Source organism: Eumetopias jubatus, unplaced genomic scaffold (genome assembly GCF_037043125.1).
Source record: "Eumetopias jubatus isolate StellerSeaLion01/CBP00866 unplaced genomic scaffold, mEumJub1_p1.0 scaffold_7, whole genome shotgun sequence".
Classification (NCBI taxonomy): domain Eukaryota; kingdom Metazoa; phylum Chordata; class Mammalia; order Carnivora; family Otariidae; genus Eumetopias; species Eumetopias jubatus.
This window is the reverse complement of record NW_028274813.1, coordinates 90590720-90615554: the sequence shown is the minus strand read 5'-3', so window position 1 is coordinate 90615554 and position 24835 is coordinate 90590720. Positions and strand designations below refer to the sequence as shown.

The 24835-nt window shown below is 36.5% G+C and overlaps 1 protein-coding gene across 2 annotated transcripts in view; it reads right to left on the bottom strand.

The window, feature by feature from the left end:
- GALK2 (galactokinase 2) overlaps window positions 1-19592 on the bottom strand; it is a 126442-nt gene extending 106850 nt beyond the window's left edge. The window contains exons 1-3 of one of the 2 annotated variants that reach the window (XM_028100163.2): window positions 19435-19592; window positions 7935-8023; window positions 5818-5941 (exon numbers count right to left, since the gene is read on the bottom strand). In XM_028100163.2, the coding sequence (XP_027955964.2) occupies window positions 5818-5941; window positions 7935-8023; window positions 19435-19487 (266 nt within the window). In that variant the 5' untranslated portion in view covers window positions 19488-19592. Of the gene's footprint in view, window positions 1-5817; window positions 5942-7934; window positions 8024-19396 lie in introns of both variants that reach the window. The other variant, XM_028100165.2, reaches the window with a different exon arrangement.
- Between the last annotated feature and the right edge of the window lie 5243 nt (window positions 19593-24835).

Genomic DNA, 24835 nt, shown 5'->3' with positions numbered 1-24835 from the left:
GACACATAGATCAATGGAATGGAGTAGAGAGCCCAGAATTAAACCCATACATATACTGTCAATTGATCTATGACAAAGGAGGCAAGAATATACCATGGGGAAAAGACAGTGTCATCAATGAATGGTGCTGGGGAAACTGGATAACTACATGCAAAAGAATGAAACTGGACCACTTCTAACACCATGCACAAAAATAAATTCAAAATGGATTAAAAACCTAAATGTGAAATCTGAAACCACAAAATCCATAAGAGAACACAGGCAGTAATTTTTTTTACATCAGCGGTAGCAACATTTTTCTAGATAGGTCTCCTCAGGCAAGAGAAACAAAAACAAAAATAAACTATTGGGACTATATCAAAATAAATAGCTTTTGCACAGCAAAGGAAACCATGAACAAAACAAAAAGGCAACCTACTGAATGGGGAAAGATATCTGCAAATGATGTATCTGATAAAGGGTTAATATCCAAAATATATAAAGAAATTATACAACTCAACACCAAAAAAACCCAAACAATCCAATTAAAAAATGGGGAGAGGATGTGAATAGACATATAGATGGCCAACAGAACACATGAAAAGATGATCAACATCACTAATCCTCAGGGAAATGCAAATCAAAACCACAACGGAGTATCACCTCACACCTATCAGAATGGCTAGAATCAAAAGGTCGGGATGTGGAGAAAAAGGAACCCTCTTGCATCAGGGCTTTTGCAGGTGCACTCTGCCAAGGACACTCTTTTTCCCACTTACTTGCTGCTGCTCCTTCTTGGCTTAGCTCGATGTCCCTGTCATATCACCACGATAGCACTTCTCCTTACACCTTCCCGACCACATCCACATCTGCTGGCCTGGGGTCAGCCCACCAGGGGCCACAAAAAGACCTATAGATAGAGTGAACCTCATCTCTCAATCCTGGAATGACTTTGAGGCTGCTGGCTCCTCCCACACTGGTGGCCTTGCCTAGACAGAGCCATTCCCTGAGGCTGGTGGGGAGACGGGGGACCCTGAAGTAAGGTCTCTGGAGGCACTAGGCCCTGAGTTCCTTGCTTGTATCTCCATCCACTGTTGGGGATGCATTGTTGGTGGGAAAATAAATTGGTACAGCTCATGCACTGTTGGTGGGAAAATAAATTGGTACAGCTGGGGAAAAGAGTAAATTAAAAAATCAAAAAATTAAACATAGAAACATCATACAATGCAGAAATTCCACTACTAGGTATTTACTCAAAGAAAATGAAAACACTAATTCAAAAAGATATATGCACCTTTATGTTTTATTGCAGCACTATTTACAATAGTCAAGATATGACAGTGACCTAAGTGTCCAATGATAGATCAATGGATAAGGAAAATGTAGTATTTTTACAACAGAATATTACTCAGCCGTAAAACAGATGAGATCTTGCCATGTGTGCAACATGGGTAGACACAGAAGGTATTATGATAAATGAAATAAGTCAGACTGAGAAAGACAAAGACCATATGATTTCACTCATATGTGGGATCTAAAAAATAAAACAAATGGAATAAACAAACAAACAAAAAGCAGAATCAGATCTATAAATACAGAGAACAAACTGATGGTTGCCAGAAGGAAGGGAGTGGGGGGATGGGCAAAATGGATGAAGGAGAGTGGGAGATATAGGCTTCCAGTTATGGAATGAATAAGTCACTGGAATAAAAGGCACAGCATAGGGTATATAGTCAATGATACTGTAATAGCATTGTATGGTGACAGACGGTAGCAACATTTGTGAGCATAACATAAAGTATAGAGAAATGGAATCACTATGTTGTACACCTAAAACTAATGTAACATTGTATATCAACTGTACTCAAATAAAAAAATTAAAAATTTTAAAAAAGCTATGGTTTTCAGATAATGTGATATTGGCATAAAGATAAACAGATACATGGGGTGCCTGGGTGGCTCAGTCGGTTAAGTGTCTGACTCTTGATTTCAGCTCAGGTTATGATCACAGGGTCATGACACTGAGCCCTGAGTGGAGCTCAGCACTCAGCAGGAAGTCTGCTTGAGATTCTCTCCCTCTCCCTCTGACCCTCCTGCTGCTCATGCACATGCTCTCGTTCTCTCTTTAATAAAGAAATAAATCTTATTTAAAAAGACAGACAAATAAAATACCTCAATAAACAGAGTCCAAAAATAGACATTTATTGCCACCTGCTTTTCAACAAAGTTTGTCAAGATAATTCAATGGGAAAAGATCTTTCCAACAAATGGTAGGAAAGAACTGGATAGCTATGAGCAAAAACAAAAATAAACCTCAACCCTTATTTCATGCCACATATAAAAATTAATTCAAACTGGATCATAGACCTAAATATAAGTGCTAAAATTACAAAATTTCTAGAAGAAAACACTGGAAAAACTTTTAGTGCCTTGGGTTTGGCAAAGGTTTCTTAAAAAGTCAAAAACTATAAACCATAAGGGGTACCTGGGTGGCTGAATCGGTTAAGCATCTGCCTTCAGCTCAGGTCACGATCCCAGGGTCCTGGGATCAAGCTCCACTGGGGCTCCCTGCTCAGCAGGGAGCCTTCTCCCTCTCCCTTTACCCCTCCCCCTCTACTTGTGCTCTCTCTCTCTCACTCTCTGTATATCAAATAAATTAACTAAATCTTTTTTAAAAAACTAAAAACCATGAAAGAAATCAATAAATTGGACTTGATCAAAATTAAAAATTATTCTTCTTCAAAAGACATGGTAAAAAAAAATGAAAATCCAAGTCACAGACTGGATGAAAATATCTGCAAAACATTAATCTAACAAAGGACTTGTATCTACAACATAAAAGAAAATCTTGGGCGCCTGGGTGGCTCAATTGGTTAAGCGACTGCCTTCGGCTCAGGTCATGATCCCAGAGTCCTGGGATCAAGTCCCACATCGGGGTCCCAGCTCGGCGGGGAGCCTGCTTCTCCCTCTGACCCTCTCCCCTCTCACGCTGTTTCTCTATCTCTCTCTTTCTCTCAAATAAATAAATAAAATCTTAAAAATAAAAAAAATAAAAGAAAATCTTATAGGTCAATAATAGATGAAAACCCTGCTTAAAAATGGGCAAAAGATTTGAACAGGCCCTTCAACAAAGAAGATATCTAGGTGACAAATACATGAAAAGATGTTCAACATCATTAGTTAGAGAAATTAAAATAAAAAACCACAATGTGGTACTAGTACACATTTATGAGAGTGGCTAAAATTTAAAAAGACATGTTAGCAAAAATGTAGAGCAAATGGAACTCTCATACACTGGTGGCAGGAATGAAAAATGGTACAACCATTTTGGAAAACAGTCAGGAAAGTTCTTAAAAAGGTAAACCAGATAGTCCTAGATATTTACCCAAGAAAAATGAAATACATGTCCATACATAGATATGTCTATAAATATCCACGACACCATTATTCATAATAGCCAAAAGCTAGAAATGATCTAAATGCCCATCAATGGTGAGTAGATAAATTATAGTATCTCATGCAATGAATGCTACACTACATGTGGACAATTCATGCTGCATACTTCCTAGGAGTCCTGGTAGAATGAAGCCCCTTACCTACAGCAGGCGCTACCTACCTTAGTAATTCATCTCTGCTTCCCTAAATCATTCTCCATGTTGTTTCAGTACCACAGCTGGGGATCATATCCTAAATACTCTACCTTCATTCAAGTCTGTCTCCGTCTCTGCTTTTGTGAAAAAATGAAACTGAAACCATACATTCATGATGGTGTGGTTAAGTGAATTTGAATAAATCAATATGACAAATTATTATGTAGCCAATTTTAAATTTTTACAAATAATGACACAAAACTGTGTTTGATGACAGATGTTGGCAAGGATGGGGAGAAAGGGGAACCCTCCTACACTGTTGGTGGGAATGCAAGCTGGTGCAGCCACTCTGGAAAACACTATGGAGGTTCCTCAAAAAGTTGAAAATAGAGCTACCCTATGACCCAGCAATTGCACTACTGGGTATTTACCCCAAAGACACAAATGTAGTGATCCCAATGTTTATAGCAGCAATGTCTACAATAGCCAAACTATGGAAAGAGCCTAGATGTACATCAACAGATGAATGGATAAAGAAGATGTGGTATACACACACACACACACACACACACACACACACACAGGAATATTATGCACCCATCAAAAAAAATGAAATCTTGCCATTTGCAACAATGTGGATGAACTAGAGGGTATTATGCTAAGCGAAATAAATCAATCCAAGAAAGACAAGTATCATATGATCTCACTGATATGAGGAATTTGAGAAACAAGACAGAGGATCATAGGGAAGGGAGGGAAAAATGAAACAAGATGAAACCAGAGAGGGTGACAAACCATAAGAGACTCTTAATCTCAGGAAACAAACAGGGTTGCTGGAGTGGAGGGGGGTGGGAGGGATGGGATGGCTGGGGGATGGACATTGGGGAGGGTATGTGGTATGGTGAGCGCTGTGAATTGTGTAAGACTGATGAATCACAGACTTGTACCCCTGAAACAAATAACACATTATATGTGAATTTTTTTTAATGTTTTTTTTTAAATGTTTTATTTATTTATTCATGAGAGTCAGAGAGAGAGGCAGAGGCAGAGGGAGAAGCAGGCTCCCCACCCAGCAGGGAGCCCAATGTGGGACTCGATCCCAGGACCCCGGGATCATGACCTGAGCCGAAGGCAGACGCTCAACCATCTGAGCCACCCAGGCACCCTATATGTGAATTTTTTAAAAATTTACTTAAAAAAAAACATGTTTTGACCACAAACAAAAAAATGTGTTTGAGACAATGTAAAGTTTTCTTTAAAGGATTCAATATAGAAGTCAGAAATTTCTGTATTTTGCACAGCCTGGTATTGTACCTTATTAAAGGCACACAAAAAATATATCCTGAATGAACAAACATTACTGCAGGCAAACTAGCCAATGAACAATAAGCCAAAAATAAAAGGTGCCAATCATATGCCCAAATCTCTTTTTGTAATTAGCAAATGAAGTCTATCATACTATACTATAAGCAAGTAGGACTTATCCCAGGAATGCAAAAACAGTTCAACATTAGAAAATCCATCCGTGTAATTCATATTTTTTAAACTGTTCTTCAAAATTGAATAGACATAAAATAAAATTTAATTAACAGATTAATAAATTTCTTTTAATCTTAGCAAACTAAGAATTCAAAAACAACAGGAAACAAAAAAGTATGTCCTTGACTTGATAAAGCATACGTTACTAGAAACTGGTATCGATTATGCACCAGACTCGAAGTTTGACACTGAGCCTCACAGCATTGGAGAGGCTACAGTACCTGAAGGTACAGAGTTTACAATCTACTGGGGCAATACAGGCAAGTAAGCAAGTAATTGTAACACAGCGTGATAAGATGTTATGACGAGAGAATTAGAGGGTGCCCTAGTAAGATAAGAAAGGCGCCACCGCTGACTTTGCTGAAGACAGCTACCTGAACAGATGATAAATACCTTCTGGACAAGGACAGAGTTATCTTCATTTTTGTATGGCCCAGTATCTAAAATAATGTCAGACACATGGTAAGTCTTCAGGAAATGTTTCTTAAATGAATGAGTGCAAGAACAAAAAGGAACAAATATTAAAAAGTAGCCTTAGACTCTTTTGGAAGTCAGATATAGATTTTCAATAAATTCAGTGATTTATTACAAATTTGATTTCTTCTAAAGAGTTCATTTGGATAAGAATAGTCATACACACATACACACACACACACACACCATACACATATACACACCATTACACACAGTAGCAATCCTAAATACTCACGGGTACAAGGGATTTGTGTTGGCTAGTTGAAGAGTTTGTGTTTTCACAGGTTCCACAGCTATTAACATATCTTGTTCTACAGCCATAGGAAGAACAGAATATCCACAATAATCTATATGTTCTCCTAGAGAAAAAGAGAAAGAATTTTTAATATTGCTAGCATATGAAACAAGAGAAACTCAAGTAGGTTGACATACAGGAAGAACTTGACCACAAGCCAGGTTTTAGCAGAAAATAAAAATACTCTGCACAGGAAATGATTCAGTTCTCTTATTCTCCCAGACATCTGAGCCAGAAACTTCTGCTAGAATAAGTATATTAATTAGTTTCTGTTAATTTTTAGATTTCTTTAAATCTTCACAAGTTTTTTTCTACTTTCTAATTCATAGTGATCTTCAAATATTTTTTGTGACTAGTTATATGAATTATCAAAAAAGTAATATCTCCTTTCTCTCTTGCTCTTTCATATTACCTTCTTAAATATGAACAATTGAAGCCTTTAGCACACTCTGCCTTCTATTAACATTATGTGAACCTCACTCTCTTCCTTATTAAGCCAATGTGCCCCCGAAGTTGAGGACTTCATTTATATTTGTGGCCTAACTAAATGCCTAACAAATTAGACTGGCATTGATAAGTTGTGCTGAGTGTGCTAGACATAGCTAGGATAAAGAAAAAGAAGCTAGAAAGAAAAAATTCTAATCTGCACTATTTTATATGTAATAAGCAAATATGGGAAGCAAACTATTCCCTTCTATGCATTCTAATTCCTCTATGAATCATCAGCAGGAATTTTATTTCCTATTATACCATAATACTTTCTCCAAGTTGCTATTTAAACTCAAGGTTGCTATTCATAAGATTTAAATACAAAATAACAATTCAAGAAAGAAATAAGCACAATAAGCAAGCTCATTTATATTTCCCCAGGACAGGTTTTCATGCCTGATTGTTCCTATGGCAAACACTGCCCAGCTAAGAAACACAAAATGAATGGGAGACAACTCAGCTGCATAATTACGATTATGTCTTTAAATGATTATTATTCTACATATTATTACAGGTAGTAAGTCTTTTCTTCTATGCTGATGTGTCCTTTAAAATGAAATGATAAGGGGTTTTATGGATTGACAATGACAGATGGAGAAATGGTTTTCAAAGCTGTCTTTCTCACCAACTTCTTTCAAAAAAGACACTAATATAAAACAGTGGTTCATTAATGATGTAATGTATGGTGATTAACATAACAATAAAAAAAGTAAAACAGTGGTTCACAGGTAGAAAGTTATACATTTATCTACATGAACCTGCATCACTTTTTTTTCCTTGCCGGCTGTTGAAAAGAGTCAAAGTGGCCCTCTTCTGATGCCCTAGATACCAGCCTCTCTTGACTTCTCAGGAAATCTGCTCCATCAGTTCCTCTCTTCTCAGTTATGTATAATCTCTCTCTCCACTATCTTTACTCCATTCCCCCTCCTTCTGTCATTTAACCATGCTCAAACATCTCTTTTTTTTTTAAATCCTCCATTATTTGTTTCAAAATAAAATAAGTTGCCTGAGTCGATAAAAACTGAAGCTAGATGTTGGGTACATGGGACTTCATTATATTATTCCAACAACTTTTTTGTATGTTTACATTTTCCATTATAGAAAGTTTTCTTTTTAATTCTCCCTTGACTCCTAGTTTTTCCTCAGTTCCCCATACCATTTCCTCTTGATAGAACCTACTCATTCTTCAGGTCACCACACTTTTAAAAGGGCTTCCCAGTATTCTTCTAATCCAATGAGTAAATGTAAAACCATCAAGATTATTCACCACAATCTAAAAATTTAATCTGCTGCACAAAAAAAAAATCTTCTCATCTCTCATGAAAACAATATTAACAACGAGTTTTCAACAAATTTTTTAAATAAATGGACAAAATTAACAATCACATGGATTGGGAAAAATGAAAATATAGCGTGTTCCTTATGCAAAAGCTTAACTTGCTATAGTAGATACATGTGAAATACTCTTTTTCAGTTCTCTTGGTAAATGTTAAGAAAAAAAGTGTATTAGTAAAAATTTAGATCTTACCAAAGGAGGAAAAAATTAAGAGAAGGAACTTTTGCAATACCTATTATGTTGACTCTTCCTGGTGCTCGAACATAAAACTTGGGAATGGATCCAAACTTAGAGTTAAACATCTCCTTTAGCTTCAGCAATCTGAAAGCAAGAGTAGAATACTTCAGAATATCTGTATAACAGGGGTGCCTGGGTGGCTCAGTTGTTAAGCATCTGCCTTTGGCTCAGGTCATGATCCCAGGGTCCTGGGATCGAGACCCACATTGGGCTCCCTGCTCCACGGGAAGCCTGCTTCTCCCTCTCCCACTCCCTCTGCTTGTGTTCCCTCTCTCACTGTCTCTGTCAAATAAACAAATAAAATTAAAAAAAAAAGAAAAAGAATATCTGTATAACAGAAAAATCCATAAGATACACATACACAAACATATTTCATATACCTACCACCATTAACTATCTCTAAAAAGAAAAGCAAAAATTTTTTACTGACATATTTCTTTGAAAATCCTAGGATATGACAATACAGTAACTTCCTAGGTGACATAAGAGTATATCTAAGCACACAGAAGAGTAAAAAAGACCACTGTACTCAACAGGAAAAACTCTTTCAATTGTAAAGAATACAACTTTCTGTATAATTCTCAATGATATTCAGAGAAGAATCTCTTTATACCAAAAGAAATAGTATGTGGTAGTATTTCAGTTTCCTAGGCCTACCATAATAAAATACTATAAACTGGGTGGCTTAAAATAATAGAAATTCTCACCGTTCTAGAGGCTAGAAGTCCAAAAGCAGAGTGTTGGTAGGGCCATGCACCTCTGAGACCTGGAGGGGAGAATCCCTCCCTGCCTCTTTTTAGTTTTGGGTCGTAGCCATCAGTCCTTGGCATTCCTTGGATTACCACTGCATCAATCCAAATTTTGCCTCTATTACCACACAGAATTCTCCCCATGTGTCTCTGTGTCTCTGTTTTTCCTTCTTATAAGGACACCAGTCTTATCAGATTAGAGCCCACCGTCATTCACTATGACTCATCTTAACTTGATTACATAAGTACATAAAGATGCTGGTCCAAATAAGGTCACATTCTGAGGTTCCAGGTGGACATGAATGGGGTGTGGGTGGGGAGGCACTATTCAACCCAGTACAAGTAGTCAAATGAAAACTAGAGTGGGTATCAGGAGACCACAGTTCTAATTTCAATGGGGCAAATCATTTTCCCTTAGCCTCTCTTCTGTGAAATTAGAGAATTTGACTAGATACTCCTTATAGGACCCTTCTGGATCCAAAATTCTTAAAATAGATTTAATAATTTCATACTGTTAAATCATCTCAAGGCACTTCTATGAATACCCCCCACTTTATAGTCCCACATCATAGTGTATCTGAATAATAACATCAGGACAATAAATATCTTTTAAAGCCTACTATATTCAAGACACTCATTAATTGACTGATCTTAAAGATTAATTCATTGTAAGAAACAGAAAATCACACCAAAAATAGCTCAAGGAAAAAAGGAAATTTATTACGATAGAAAGATACATTGAATATCTTTGGAAGTTTTTCAAGATGGTCTCCTAAGAATTGGACAGTCATCAGAAACTGTGTATATTAGTGTCTTTGGTTCTCTTTTCATGTCTCATTCTGTCATTCCCCCCAAAGACACCATCTCTACTTCTCTTTGCTCAATGCTGTTCACATTTCAGTTGCCTCTGTGAGCATCTTGGTTTCTGTTCCTCCATACCTTTGGTTTTCATGACACTCTGGCCTCAACTCTACAAGATTTAACAGCTCCAATGTCCCATACTATCTGAATAAGTCTCTGTGTCCATTAATGCAAATTCTCAAAAAAAGATAATCTGGGTGGCAGAGTTTAGAAAACAATAAGAAAACAGAGGTAGTAATCCTGATATCAGAAATCGTAGAATGTGTGCCAAAGAGCATACAAGGAAAATTCTTAATGCTGAGGGCTGCAATTCAAAATGAAGGTAATAGGGCGCCTGGGTGGCTCAGTTGGTTAAGCGACTGCCTTCGGCTCAGGTCATGATCCTGGAGTCCCAGGATCGAGTCCCGCATCGGGCTCCCTGCTCAGCAGGGAGTCTGCTTCTCCCTCTGACCCTCTTCCCTCTCGTGCTATCTCTCATTCTCTCTCTCAAATAAATAAATAAAATCTTTAAAAAAAAAAAAACAAAAAACAAAATGAAGGTAATAGTTTAAGAAATGCCCCCAAATGAAACTACAACCACTTTTATAAGGCAAAAACTATAGGCAATGTAAGGAAATACATAGGAATACACTAACAATAAGAGACTATAAGATACCTTTCTCAGTATAAAAACAGATCAGGTAGACAAAGGGAAGAAAAGAAAGACTCAAACAACAAAACTGATAAAGTAGATTATGGGTATGTACATATATTTAACATTATACTCTGTTAATGGGAAATATAACTTAAGAATGCATGGAATAGTCACAAATATTGATCATATATTAAATCATAAAGAACACATCTGTAAAGTTATATATATATATAAAACATAGAGAAAGTGATAAAGCAAATATGCTAAAATGTTACCAGTTGAAGAATCTGGGATAAGAGTACACAGTAATTTTTTTTATTATATTTGACTTTTATGTAAGTGTGAAGTTATTTCAAAATAACCAAAAAATTTTAAGGGGTGCCTGGGTGACTCAGTTGGTTAAGCATATGACTCTTGATCAGCTCAGGTCTTGATCTCAGGGTCATTGAGTTCAAGCCCCTTGCCGGTCTCCATGCCCAGCATGGAGCCTACTTAAAAAAAAAAAGAGCGTGCTTGTTTGTTTGTTTGTTTGTTTTTAAAGAAGCATTTATTGGTGCTTTACTTAGTACTCTACTTAGAAAGTAAATTAATAATAGTCCTTGGCCTCTAGGAAAAATTTGGCAGAAAAAAAGATAGTTAAGCTAAAAAGTACAATACAGAGAGACAATAGAGTGATAAGCCAGACAAATACAGTCCTTTGGGAGCACAGAGAAAAGATATTTCATCCTTACTGTAGGAAAATGTGGGTGGTAAGATAAATCCAGAAGGGGGAGGGTAAGTTAGAGAAGGCTCCCCCAAGAGACGATAGTTAAAATGAATTTTAAAGGATAATGTCAGACAAGTGGGATGGGGTGATGCCTTCCAGGCAAATGGAATGAAAAGGCCCAGCTGCATTCAGAAAATTGTAAGTAGGGTTTAAATACAGCAGAAGAGGAGGCTGGTGGTAATCAAGCCCCAGATCTTAAAGGGCCTGGTGTACCATGTTGAGGAACCTGGCTTTTAACCCATAGGCAATGGATGTGAACACACATTTATGGATGGAGTGATATTAGTCAATTTCACACTTGAAAAAGCTCACTGAGAAGTGTATGAAAGATGGGTTGTAGGAAGACAAAGCAAAAACAAAGAAATCCAATAGATGGTCATTTGTAGCCAACCCAGAGAGAAACGCTAAGGGTATATTAGTGATGGGGATAGAAAAGGGTGAAAATTAAATTAAGGTGATATTTGAAAAAGTCAAATCCATAGGAATTAGTGACCAATTAAAAGTGAGAAAAATTGAGAAAGAGGGAGAAGCATATAACTCCTAGTTTTCTGGCTTCCATAACTCCAATAGCCTCAAAAGAGGTTCATGTTGTTTCTGCTTGTGAAAATCATATGAAGACACGATTCGAGGTCTGCTGAATTTGAATCCTTATTAATTTGCTTTTATAAGCATTGCAAACACAAATAAGGTGAAGTGCTAACAGCAGAGTTAGAATGAGCCTCCTAAAATGTGTGTTAATGAAATGATTTGGGGGTTCTCAAATGTGCCATTTTCCCAGACTACCTCAGGAAGGCAGTCTGTCCATGCTTTTTTGTAAGTGCTCAGCACCGGAGGCTTGCAATTCAACATTCCTCCCTTTGAAATTCAAATGCATGGAGGCTATAAAAGGAAACAAGAAAAGTATTTCTAAGAATAGAAAGAACTGAAGTGTACAGTGTTTTTCTGAACTTCATACCTAATCCTCTAATAATGAAGCAGTATGGCTGTAATTGGGGGAGTAGCTATACTTCACAGCTCTGGGTGTCACCAGCAAGACTCCATCTCTTAAAATGTAGTCATTTATGTCCCCCCCCAAGAGGAAAATGAACATTTTCAATATGAAAATAATAGCTCCTAATCAAAGACCTGTACCCCTGAAACAAATAATACATTATATGTTAATTTTAAAAAAAGCAGGATACAAAACAAAAGATCTAGTGAAATTAAGGAAACAATTCCATTTACAATAGCATTAAAAAGAGCAAAATAGAAAATAGTTTGGTGTTTCCTCAAAAGGTTAAACATTACATGACCCAACATTTCCACTTCTATGTATATGCCCCAAAGAATTGAAATCAGGGACTCAAACAGATACTTGCACAAGAATGTTCATAGCAGCATTACTCACAATAGTCAAAAGGTGGAAACAAGCCAAGCATGCAACAACAGATGAATGAATACACAAAATGTAGTGTGTGTGTGTGTGTGTGTGTGTGTGTGTGTGTGTGTGTGTGTGTGTGTGTGTGTATGAATATTTTATTGATCCATAGAAAAGAATCAAGGTCTGATACATGCTTCTATATGGATGAACCTTAAAAACATTATGCTAAGTGAAATAAACCAGACACCAAAGGACAAATACTGTATGATTTCACTTATATAAAATACCTAAAATAGGCAGATTCATAGAGACAAAAAGTAGATTAGAGGCTACCAGGGGCTGAGGGGTGGAGAAAATAGGGAGTTATTGCTTAATAGGTATAGAGCTTATTTGGGATGATGAAAAATGTCAGAAATACGTAGCAGTGGTGATGGTACCACAATGTGAATGTAATTAATGTCACTGAATTTTACACTTAAAATGGTTAAAATAACAATTTTTATGTTATATTTATTTTACCACAATAAAAAGAATTTTAAAAAATAGCTCATACAAAGATTATACTGTTAAAGGCAGAGTTGGCCAAAACATCACCACACAAATTGCTGAATCTGGTACTCTGAATGCTTTTGACTTAAGATAGATATATAGATAGACAGATAGATACATACATACATACATAGATATTTTTTAATAGCAGTTTTAGTAACACAACTTGAAAAAAAATTATGACTGCAGTAAATGAAGTGGATTTTAGTCTAAGGATTGATTCTCAGAGGATACTAGGGTGACCATATGGCTAACTGCAGAGATGAAGGAATTAACATCTCAGCAGACAAGACATGTATCTTTAGTTTGCCATTGTGACCTTAGGCAAGTCTCCTATCCTGTCTGTGCTTTGTTTTCTCTTCAGTATCAGGATACCTAGTCATGGCATTACAGAAAATATTAATTTTTACTACTAATTTAATAATTGGTTAATATGTATTTTTATGGTGAAGGGAATCAGAATAATGTCACTCCAAAATATGCCATTTGACATAGGATTATTTTGAGATGAAGGCAATCAAGAAACAGCAGACACAGCAGGAGCTCTCTAACCTCCCTCCGTCTGCCTAAAAGCAGGGCATACATTTTTCCCTTCCCTTTGTGAAGGTGTCTCTCCTCCCCTCTCCCACACCAAGAGATGACTCATCACTAGAGACCTCACTGATTGGAGTCTGCATAAACAAAACTTACTAAAATAACCCTTACCTTCCATTAGTTTCCCCCGTATAGTCATGTTCCCACTACTTACCACTCCGAGAAGCCCAAACCACTTTCCTTTGTCTAGTCATTTCTCACAATCTATCATCCTTCGTTAAGAAGGCATTAAGTTCCCAGACCAAACCACTTCTTAGGATTTTACTGTTTTTCTGTAAAGCCCCCTTGTGCATGTGAAATAAACTTTTTCTTCTGTTAATCCATCTTTCGCCGGTATAACCTTGAGGGTCCAAGCTACTAAACCTAAGAGGGTAGAGAAAAAGTCTTTTCTCCCTTACAACAGTAATTTATGTGAGTTCTATGCCTCACTTTCCTCAACTACAAATTGAGGATAATAACGGAACTCACTGGAAAGATTTGTTTTGAGGGTTTTATAAGCATGCAATAATTATGAGTCATTATAACTGTTATTTTGAAAATTTAATAAATGTTAAAAATAGCATTTCAAAGTATAGATAATTTGTCATTGAGGGAGGGGGGAAATTTTAATCCTACTTTGATCCTTCCATCAAAATAAATTTCTCCTAATCAGAAATTCAAATGTAAAAGTGAAACAATAATTATATTAGAGATCTTGGAAAATAAAATCATGATGGTGACAATAAAAATAGTAGATGGCCTGAATAGTAGAAGAATTGAAGAACAAATTAGTGAGGAAGATAAAGCTGAGGGAAAGTAGATAAGGCCAAGATTACAATTATTTAGAATATAACAAAAATGAGGGATTTATATATCAAAACTTATAAGATACAACCATAATGATACTCAGAAAACATTTTCTAACCTTCAATGGATATAAAAAAAAACAAAAATAATGAAAATAAATGAAGTATGCATATAGCACAAGAAGCTAGAAAAAGAGAAATTAGAAGAAATGAATTAAAAGATAAAAGTAGAATTTACTGAACTGGGGGAAAATAGCAGACATGGTCAAAAAAAATTACAAACTGGTTCTTTGATAAAAACAATAATACAGAAAGAATTTTGAGTGTCATGTAAAATCAGTATGAGAAATAAGAGACGACTACAGATTCATAAAGATTTAAAAAAATTTTAATATAGACAAAGGGGTGATTTTTCTAAAAAAATATAAACTTCTAAAAATTGACAGAAGAGAAACAGAAAATGTAGTCAGAAATAATCTCCTTAACAAGCCTCAGAAAATGTTATGAGTTAGTTCTGACAGACCTTAAAGAAAGATGATCCTTTGCTTTTATAAATGGTTCTAACAGTACAAGCTGTGGAAAGCCTTTCTGATGTGGGAAACAGAGGCAAAAGAAAAATTAAATTTCCTTACTCCTTACAGCCCAATGACAAGTCCTTGAAACAGGCAGAGTGACATTCCTCTAGGGACTCAGCTGCCTCGATGTTGACACTTTGCTAAGGGCAAAAGGCAATCCTAGCCTGACCCCCCAGGATCCTATAAGCCACTTTAATATATAAAAATTCCTTTGGAAATTTCCTTTATCTCTAAACCCCCCAAGATATTTGTTAGCAATCATCTCCCAAGCTTATGACCCACTGATATACATCTGAAGGGTCTCATGACTAAGGTTTTATTGGACAGTAATAAATGACTTTTCCCAACAATAGCTACGCCCCATCAAGGTCCTGGAAACCTTGCTTCCAATTCCTTAGAGACTTACACTATCCCTAACCCCCTCCCAACCTGAAGGTATATAATCGCCACCCCTCACGCCCCCAGTGCAGCTCTTTCTGCCCACGGGTCCTGTCCCCATGCTTTAATAAAACCACCTTTTTGCACCAAAGATGCCTCAAGAATTCTTTCTTGGCCATCAGCTTTGAACCGTAACATCTTTCCTATATCACTTTCCATCTCATTTTAGGAGGCCAGAATAACCCAGATGCTAAAACAACAAAAGCCCCCAAAAGCAAAATACAGGCTATTATCACTTGTGAAAAGAGAAAAACTAAATAAAATATTGGTAATTTTAATCCAACACATATTATTTAATATTTGTGATCAAACAGAGTTTATTCCAGGAATATAAAGATAGTACCAGGAAATCTCTTCATTAAATGCATTATTCCAACAGAATAAAAGGGGGAAACTATAATTCCATGATCCTCTCAAAATATGCAAAAAAAAAAGATTCAATAACCATGACTAATTTTTTAAATAAAATTTAAAATAATAAAAAAAAGTCATGGACATGCTAGAAAAGAAATGTCCTAAATTTAATAAAGGCTATTTATCAGAAATAGTAAACATCTTAAATGATGAGAAAATACTAGAAGCTTCCCCACTGAAATCAGAATAAGGACAAGGATGATATCATTCAACACTGTGCTATAATGAATAAAGTACAAAATGTCTACACAACAAAAGACATCATCAAGTTAAAAGGAAAGTGTTAGACTGGGAACAATATATAATATATACAAAACAACAAATGGTTTATATCCAAAACTACATCCATTCATACAAAAAATACATACATACATAAAGAGTTCCTAAAAACCAGCAAGAAATAGACAATCTAATACATCTTTTTTTTTTTTTTGCAGAGCCATTTGGCAGGAACTATCAAAATTTTAAATATTGATTAATTTTGACCCTGATTCCACTTCCATCAATGAGCTTAAAGAAATATCATCAAAAATGCTCAAAGATACATGTACAAAGATGTTTACTGAAGCACTGTTTATGAGAGTGAAAAATTTAGAAACTTAAATGTACAGTGTAGTTGAGTGGTTAAATAAACAATGGTATTCATACTATGAAATACTCTCAGCCCTAAAAAACAATGATATAAATCTATATGGACTGATATGCCAGGATCTCTGAGAAATACTGTTGAGCAAAAAAAAAGTAATTAACAGAAAAATAAATATGATTTCACTTTTATGACTATAACACCATTTTTATAAAAAATGGTAATAATGATATAAAGATACAGTGATATTATAAAGATAAAAATAATAGTACAAGAATGTGAACCAAATAGATAACTTCTAAGAAGGGAGTAAGAATTGGCAGCATAAGATAGCAATCAGAGACTATAGTGAGGAACGGAACTGTGGAATTCTCAAGCTCTAATGAATATATTTTTAAGTAATCCAAATCTTTCATATTAAGAATGCAATTCATGCAGCATCATTATTCATAGAGCCAAAAGGTGGAAACCCAAATGTCCATCAACCAGTGAACAGATAAACAAAATGCAGCATATCATACAATGGAATACTATTCAAGCATAAAAAGGAACGACATACTGCTAACTTGTTACAACATAGAACCTTGAAAACATTACATTAAGTGAAAGAAGCCAGTCACAAAAAAACACATATGATACCACTTATTTGAAATGTCCAGAATAAGGAAATCTATAGAGACAGAAAGTACATTAGTGGTTGCTTAGGGCGGGGTACGGGAGGGTGGGGTGGGAGTGGTGGTGATAGTTTAAAGGATACAGAGTTCTTTGGGGGATGATGAAAATGTTCTGACTTTGACTATGGCAATGGCTGTACAATCCTGTGAATATACTAAAAAAACCAATTAATTGTAAACTTTAAACAGGTGAACTGTATGGTATGTGAATTATATATCAATAAAGCTGTTACCAAAAAACCAATAATCCAACAATTTAAAAGTTCATTCCAAAGAGAAGACACACCACTCCTAAGAATGCAAAGAAAGCTAGAACAGTGGAATTTGAAGTAGTCTTAACGGTATAGGGAGATTGAAATGCAGAAAAAAAAAATAGAGCTCCTATTTCTATTTGACATTTATATAAAAAGAAGGAAAAAGAAATTAATTTTGCTGAAATGTTTAATGCAATTGACTACTGCCTTTACTCAGATGATCATGTGCCCTGTGAAGTCGAAGAGGCATTCTAAAGAAACAGTAGGAATTCCAAAGAAGACAGTCTGGCCGTGGGGCCCTTATGCATTATTTTTCCCTTCAACATATTGCAACATATGACCAATTAGGTGGGCTTACAGATATACTATTTAGATTTAACTGAACTCATCCCTGCTAAAATGAGTAAGTGGCTAAAACATTGCTTGAAACTTATTACTGTATTTCATGTACAAGTGAAAAACAAGAAAATGGCAGGGCGCCTGGGCGGCTTAGTCAGTTAAGAACCTTCCTTTGGCTCAGGTCACGATTCCAGAGTCCTGGGATGGAGTCCCACATCGGGCTCCCTGCTCAGTGGGGAGCCTGCTTCTCCCTCTCCCTCTGCCTGCCACTCCCCCTGCTTGTGCTCTTTCTCTCTCTCTGACAAATAAATAAATAAAACCTTTAAAAAAAAAAAAAGAAGAAGAAAATGGCAGAACACAATTATCTGACTACTATTAAGATCTCTTCTGCGGCTAGCACAGAATGATAAATAATAACAATAAATACCTGTTGCATGAATGAATACTGGGAAATTCATAAAAGGCGAGAAACAACTCTAAGGAAACCTAGTAAACAATTCTTCACTTTTAGTACCTGTTACTATTCCCCTTCCCCCACACAGTAATTATAGAAATATTAAGCATTATAATTAAATCATAACAAATAGAAACACAGAAGAAATTTATACATGGATATGTTTTATGTAAAAAAACTAAACTCCAAGTGGCCAGATTATTTTCACATAACGAATTCCTCATGAATTTTATTTGAAACATGTCTTTCACGATGTGTCCTAATTCATTCAAGTATGTAAGGGCAACAGTACCTCCCAAGGACCTCCAGAGAGTATACTGATATCCAGAGACATACACAAGTAGTCTAAACCCTGCTTGTCTCCATATCCAAAAATCATGTTTCTTCCAGGTAACTAAAGACCCATTGTTTGATTTCTTAACGGTGAAAAAAGCATTTGCAAGTTTTAGTAAGTTATAATATTATCAACTGTCACATGACTATGAAAAACCAGGAAGTAGGGAGAGCTTAAAGACTTAATGTTAGAGAAAAAAATTAACAGGGAAAAAGTAAAAATTAGAAACAGCAAAGGTAGTGGGGGGCGCCTGGGTGGCTCAGCCGTTAGGCGTCTGCCTTCGGACGGGGTCATAAGTCCCAGGGTCCTGGGATGGAGCCCCACATCGGGCTGCCTGCTCGGCGGGAAGCCTGCCTCTCCCTCTCCCACTCCCCCTGCTTGTGTTCCCTCTCTCGCTGTGTCTCTCTGTCAAATAAATAAGTAAAATCTTTAAAAAAAAAAGAAAAAGAAAAAGAAAAAGAAACAACAAAGGGGAAGAGAAATCAACCTTAGAAAAGCTGCCCCGCTAAAATGTAGCAGGTTAGAGACTTCATTCTATGAGATTTCCCTCCTATGTCAGAACTAAGTATTTCTACAAAGTATCTGCAAGATACCCTCAGATGAAAAGATCCTCCACTAGGTATCACTAAAGTTATTCTATAGCTAGGTACTGGCAGCAGATTAATTCCCTAAGTGACAATGCATAGATTTTATGGTTTGTTTAAAGGGTTGCAGAGACCAAGGGGGTTTTGTTTGGGTTTTCGCGTGTTCGTTTTCAGTGAGTATTTTAGAAAGGGGACTTTAAAAAGCACTATCAGCCGGCAGGCAAGACGAAGAAAAAAGGAGTTCAAAGTTAATTTGGGCACTTCTGCTAAAGCCCAGCAGAAACAGTGTACCACCTTAACCACCAAAGGGAAAAGAAGGATCTTCACGGATAAAGAAAAATACTCAACCCTTGGTGGGAATCAAGGTGTAAAGTGTTTGTGGCGTGGTCTTTCTCGCAAGCCCAGTCATTCGGCCTTATAAAATCCCAAGGATTCTGTCCACTCCCGGGAACAAAAGAAACAACCAGCGAAGAGCCAGAAATCCAGGACACTCTGCACCTAGCCTACCCAGGCGATCCCAAAGCGCGGCATCTTCTCTCCCCCACCTGGGATGTTCTGCCACTTGGACTCGACGCATTGCAGGGCCCTCCGTAGCCATATTTCGCTAGATCCTTCTTTCCTCCGCAGTTTCAACCGGCGAAACAGAGTTCCCAAGGTAATCACGAGACATCTGCCGCAGGAGCCTTTTCTTCCGGGCGGTGGCGGCCCTCACCCTGCGGATATCCTGCCGCTTTGCTGAGGTGGCTGCTTCCAGTCGGCCCCGCCTATGGCTCCTCCTCCCTGAGCTCCAGGGCCTGGTGCCCTCCCAGCAGCTGTCAGGTACAGCCACCGTGCTGCTCTGAGCGCGAAGCACTGGGACCTGGGACTCGCTGGGGCCCCTGCGCTGAGCGCGAGCGAAGCAGCTAAAGAAGTTTATTTTCTGCGCCCTGGGGCATAAGTCTGAGAACAATCATAACCTGGCGCCTCAGGTTGCTTTTTTCCTTTCTTTTTTTTTTTTTTTTTAGTTAGGGTGTTTCTTGTTTTCTTTCGTGACGAGGAGCTACACCCCCAATAACCCTAAATTGTTTAGTTATTGCTTTAAGGCAGTATAAAATTGATGCATATGATTTAAACATATTTGCTTATTTCCAGAATGGAGGCATCAGTGGGCCTTCCCAGAACACAATAGTGAAAAGAAGAAAATACATGTCTTTCAAACTGCAAGAACTCTTCGCATCCAGTTCAATCCCTTCATTTTACAGCTACCTAGAGAAATCCCATTTGGGATTACAAAAAAAAGCACATCATTCTAGTATATTTGTTGTCTTTCCTTCACAGTTCTCATAAGTTCTGCACATTTCTTTTCTTTCATATTGTCTGTCTCACCATCTCCACAATCACTACCACTACAAAGTAAGCAAGTTGAGGGTAGGAACTGTGTATCTAGGCAGCATCTGGCAGATTCTTAATAGGTAAGATGAACTGAATGAACAAATGAAAGATGAAGTGACTTCCTAAGGTCACACCGTTAATTAGTAGTAAAACTTGAATTGTCAATTGAGCACTCAGTGCTCCTTTAGTTCACAGGGGAATCATGGGAGGACTAATGCAGAACATAAAGAATTTACAGATTTCAGTAAAGGAAACAAAGACAAATTTGGAATTACAATATAATTGTGTCTGTTCCCTGCTTTGCCTCCACACCATACATCATTCTGAAAAGTAGGTGTTTCATTTCATAAACCTAGGGATGTACGGTCACCATTTTGGATGGGAATAAAAACAAATGAGCATTAGAGATACCAAAATGCCAAAAACAATAATACTGCTAAAAGTGCGTAATTGCATTTTTACAAGAGACATTTTTACAAGGTCAATGTCAGTATAAGGAATGAAAACTCCCAGCATACCTAATCATTTTTTTTTTTTGCACATTCCTCCTATGGCAATTTTAGAGATAAAAGATGTAACTGCAGTATAGACCATTCTGAAGGGTTAATATGAGTAGCTGATTGAGTTAAAGATGATATGTTTATTAAGTATTTTGTAAGCACCATGCATTTACATACATCATTTTATTTAATCTGAAGAGACTGAGGCAGATTAAAAGGAGCAGTAACTAGATGAGGCCATTAGTCTATAAAGTGGGAATGTAATGAGATCATGCAAACCATATTTATCAGAACTCCTCTCAAGAAGGAGTGGGTATTAAATGTTGGTGGAAATAACATTTTGATAGGCCACTTAGGTTGGTTGGTAAGATCAAGGGATATGCTCCAACAACAGATAGTCATCAATTTGCCTTTGAAGGAGAGAAAATTCCTTCCCTGAGTAAAGTATATAATTTAGGCTACAGCCAAAGTTGAGGTATTTATCACCAACCCCCCCCACCCCATCCCCACACCACACCTTCGCTACAGTTGTGGCAGTAGCTGCATTTCTTGTTTCTCTACAACCACGGCTGCTGTTGGGAAGTCCATCTTAACTTTTACTAAATCCAGTTGATGTATTTTAAGTAAACATTATGCCTAATGTGAGGCTTGAACTCACAACCCTGAGAATTAAAGAGTCTCATCCTCTACCAACTGAGCCAGCCAGGCATGCCAGTCCCTTCATTAAATTTTTAATTAACCCCCCTGAATACACCATGAGTTTCCTGTCCAGATTTTAACTAATAAAAGGAGTCCTCCTTTCTTGCTTTCTAACATATGGTGTTCAGCCTCTCTAAATAAATGTAGTTTTAAAAAATTTAAGATGATCAATCTGAAGGGATGTCAAATCATAAGCCTATTTGGGGTAACTGTATGTCTCAATCCAGAGAAGTAAGGGATCATGAATTCTAGAGTTTACTGAAACACAACACATTTTTATTGAGCATTTTCTATAGGCAAAGCACATGCTTAGTTTCAGGGGATTCAGGGGTAAGTAAGATAGTTGTGTCCTCAAGGAGCTTTCAGCTTAATAAAGAATAAAATAATCATAATACACAGTAACAAAGCTATCAAAAATAGACCTTTAAAGGGTCAAATTATGTTGGGAATTATAGGTCAATTATTTTTGACAAAGGTGCCAAGACAATTCAACACAGAATGGATCATCTTTTCAACAGACAAAGCTAGGACAATTTGATATCCATATGCAGAAAAGAATAAACCTCCACATTTACCTCATGCTATATACAAAAATTAAACTTGAAATTAAACTCTTAAATGTAAGAGTTAAAACTATATAAAACTTCTAGATGAAAACATAAAAAAATCTTAGTGTCCTTGGTTTTGGCAAATATTCCTTAAATACAACATAAAAAGCACAAAAATCTTACAACTCAGTGGTAATAAGACAAATAACCCAATTTAAAAATGGGCACAAGAATTGAAAAGATACTTCACCAAAAAAGATACATGGATGACAAGCAAGCACATGAAAAGATGTTCAAAATTAGTCATTAAGGAAATGCAAATTGAAAACACAATGATATACCACTATACTCCTGCTAGAGTGGTTACAATTGAAACAACACCACACACTGTGTGTTGACACTGTGAGTTGAGCAACTAGAACTCTTATACACTACTGAAAGATATGCAAAATGGCAAAACCACTTAAAGAAACAATTTGAAAGTGTCTTTAAAAGTTAAGCATACACCTACCAACCATTCTATTGCTAGGTATTTATCCATATTCAATTGTATTACTACATAACAATATTACCACAAACATAGCAGTATAAAACAATACACATTGATTACCTCAGTTTCTATGATTCAGGAGTCAGGGTATAGCTGGATCCTCTGTTTTAGGGTCTCACAAAGTCTTATCTGAGGTTCAACTGGGGAAGGATTCATTCCTAAGATCACCTGACTGTTAGCAGTATTCAGTTCTTCGTGGGTTGTCAGAGTGAAGGCCAGTTTCTTGCTGGCTATTGGCCAGATGTGACCCTCAGCTCATTGCCACATGATCCTTCATAACATGGCCACTCGCTTTCTCAAAACAGCAAGGGAGATAGTGTCTCTCCCAGTAAAATGTAGTATAAATGTAATATAATCTTGTGCAAGGTAATTATGTTCACATAATCACATATATCACCTTTGCTGTATCTTATTGGTTGGAAGCAAGTCACATCTATTTGTTAATTACATCTCACTAAAGCTGAAACAAAAAAAGGAGCAAGTCACAGATCCCACCCACATTCAAGGGGGAAAGGATTATCCAAGAGCATGGTTAATAAGGAGACCACCTCTGTCCACCACATTACTCAAGAGAAATGAAACATATGTCCACACAAAAACTTGTACACATATGTTCCTAGCTGCTCTGTTTGTATTAGACAAATACTGAAAAAACTCAAATATCCATCAACAGGTGAATAGATATCTTGTGAGATATCCATACAATGGGAACACTCAGCAATAAAAAGAAACAATCAATTGAAACCAATTGAAACAACATTGATAAATCTCAAAGTAGTTATACTGAGTGAAAGAAGCCAGGCAAAAGAGAGTACATACTGTATGATTCATTTATATGAAATTCCAGAAAACAAAAAATAATCTATATGACAAAAAGTAGATTAGTGGTTACCTGGGAAAAGTGAAGGGGGCTGAAAAAGAAGGATTACCAAGAGGTAATGAGGAAGCTTCTGTAGTGATAAATATGTTCATTACCTTGGTTGTGGTAATGGTTTCACAGGTGTATAGATATATCAAAATTCATCAAATTGTACACTTTAAGGATGTGCAGCTTAATTTACCTCAATAAAGCTTTCTACATATTTTTTTAAAACATGGGATCCACTTTCTACAAGGATACCACATCACATCAATGCTCCCTGTTAGAATAAAAAAAAATTATTATTTACCATTGAATAAAACTGATGTCAAGAAAAAGAGAATATCATAATTGCACAAAGTATTCAGGATAGGTCATGTGAGTAAGGTGACATTTAAATGGATTTTTAAGGACAGAAAAGATTTTGATGCATAGTGATAGCTATAAGGGCATTCTTTGCACAGAAAAATTAACATGTTTATTCATTCAACAAACATGTATTAGCACTTGTGTACCCAAGCAGTGTGCTAAACACTGTGAAGATCTCTTTGCCTGTCTTAGCAAATTGCCAGACTGGGTTGATTAAATTTGGGAATGATTAAGAATATTATGCTCAACATTCAGCTGCAGTTTTTCTAGGGCTCCTAGTCACTAACTTACTTGAATTCTTTCCCCTTTTTAGGAGTAAAGAATTACACTAAAAAGCAGAAAATTATATCAATAAATTCAATATAAATCAACATGCAGGTTTATTCATGTGATCACTATCCACATGGTTAATAGGTAATTGCAAAATTGCTATACTGATTAGAATGCAAAACTATGTAGTTCTGGTTACTTTGAGCAAATAAACCTCTTAACCACCTTGGAATCCTATTTTGTCTTTTGAAGAACTATGGATTTCAGGCAGAGTAACCATGTGATTTATTGTCCAAACTTCTGAGAGTAATTAATGCTGATAATTATTATTCTGGGACAACAGTACTAAATCAGGGCTGTGCCAGGCAAACTGGGATGTATAGTCACCCCAGTTATAGGGAGATTTTGGTTTGTTTTAAGGTTTGCAAGTATAGATTCCTGAGCTCTACCCCAGACCTATTAAGTCAGAATCTCTGGTGTGGGATTTGGGAAGTTTATAATCTAATGAACTGCCATGCTTGGAAAGCCTTGGACCCTAAAATGATATCATTAAAGGCTCTTCCAATTCTAAAATCCTATGCCTTATAGGGGAATTTTAAATATGAGCTTCATATTAGAGGATATTAGGGAATTTTTAATCTTCTTGATGTAATAATGATCTGAAAACATAAGAAAATGTCCTTGTTCTTAAGAAATATACATAGCTGCATCTAAGAGTGATGTATCACAGTATCTGCATTTTACTTTCAATTGATTGAGGGAATACACACACAAACACGA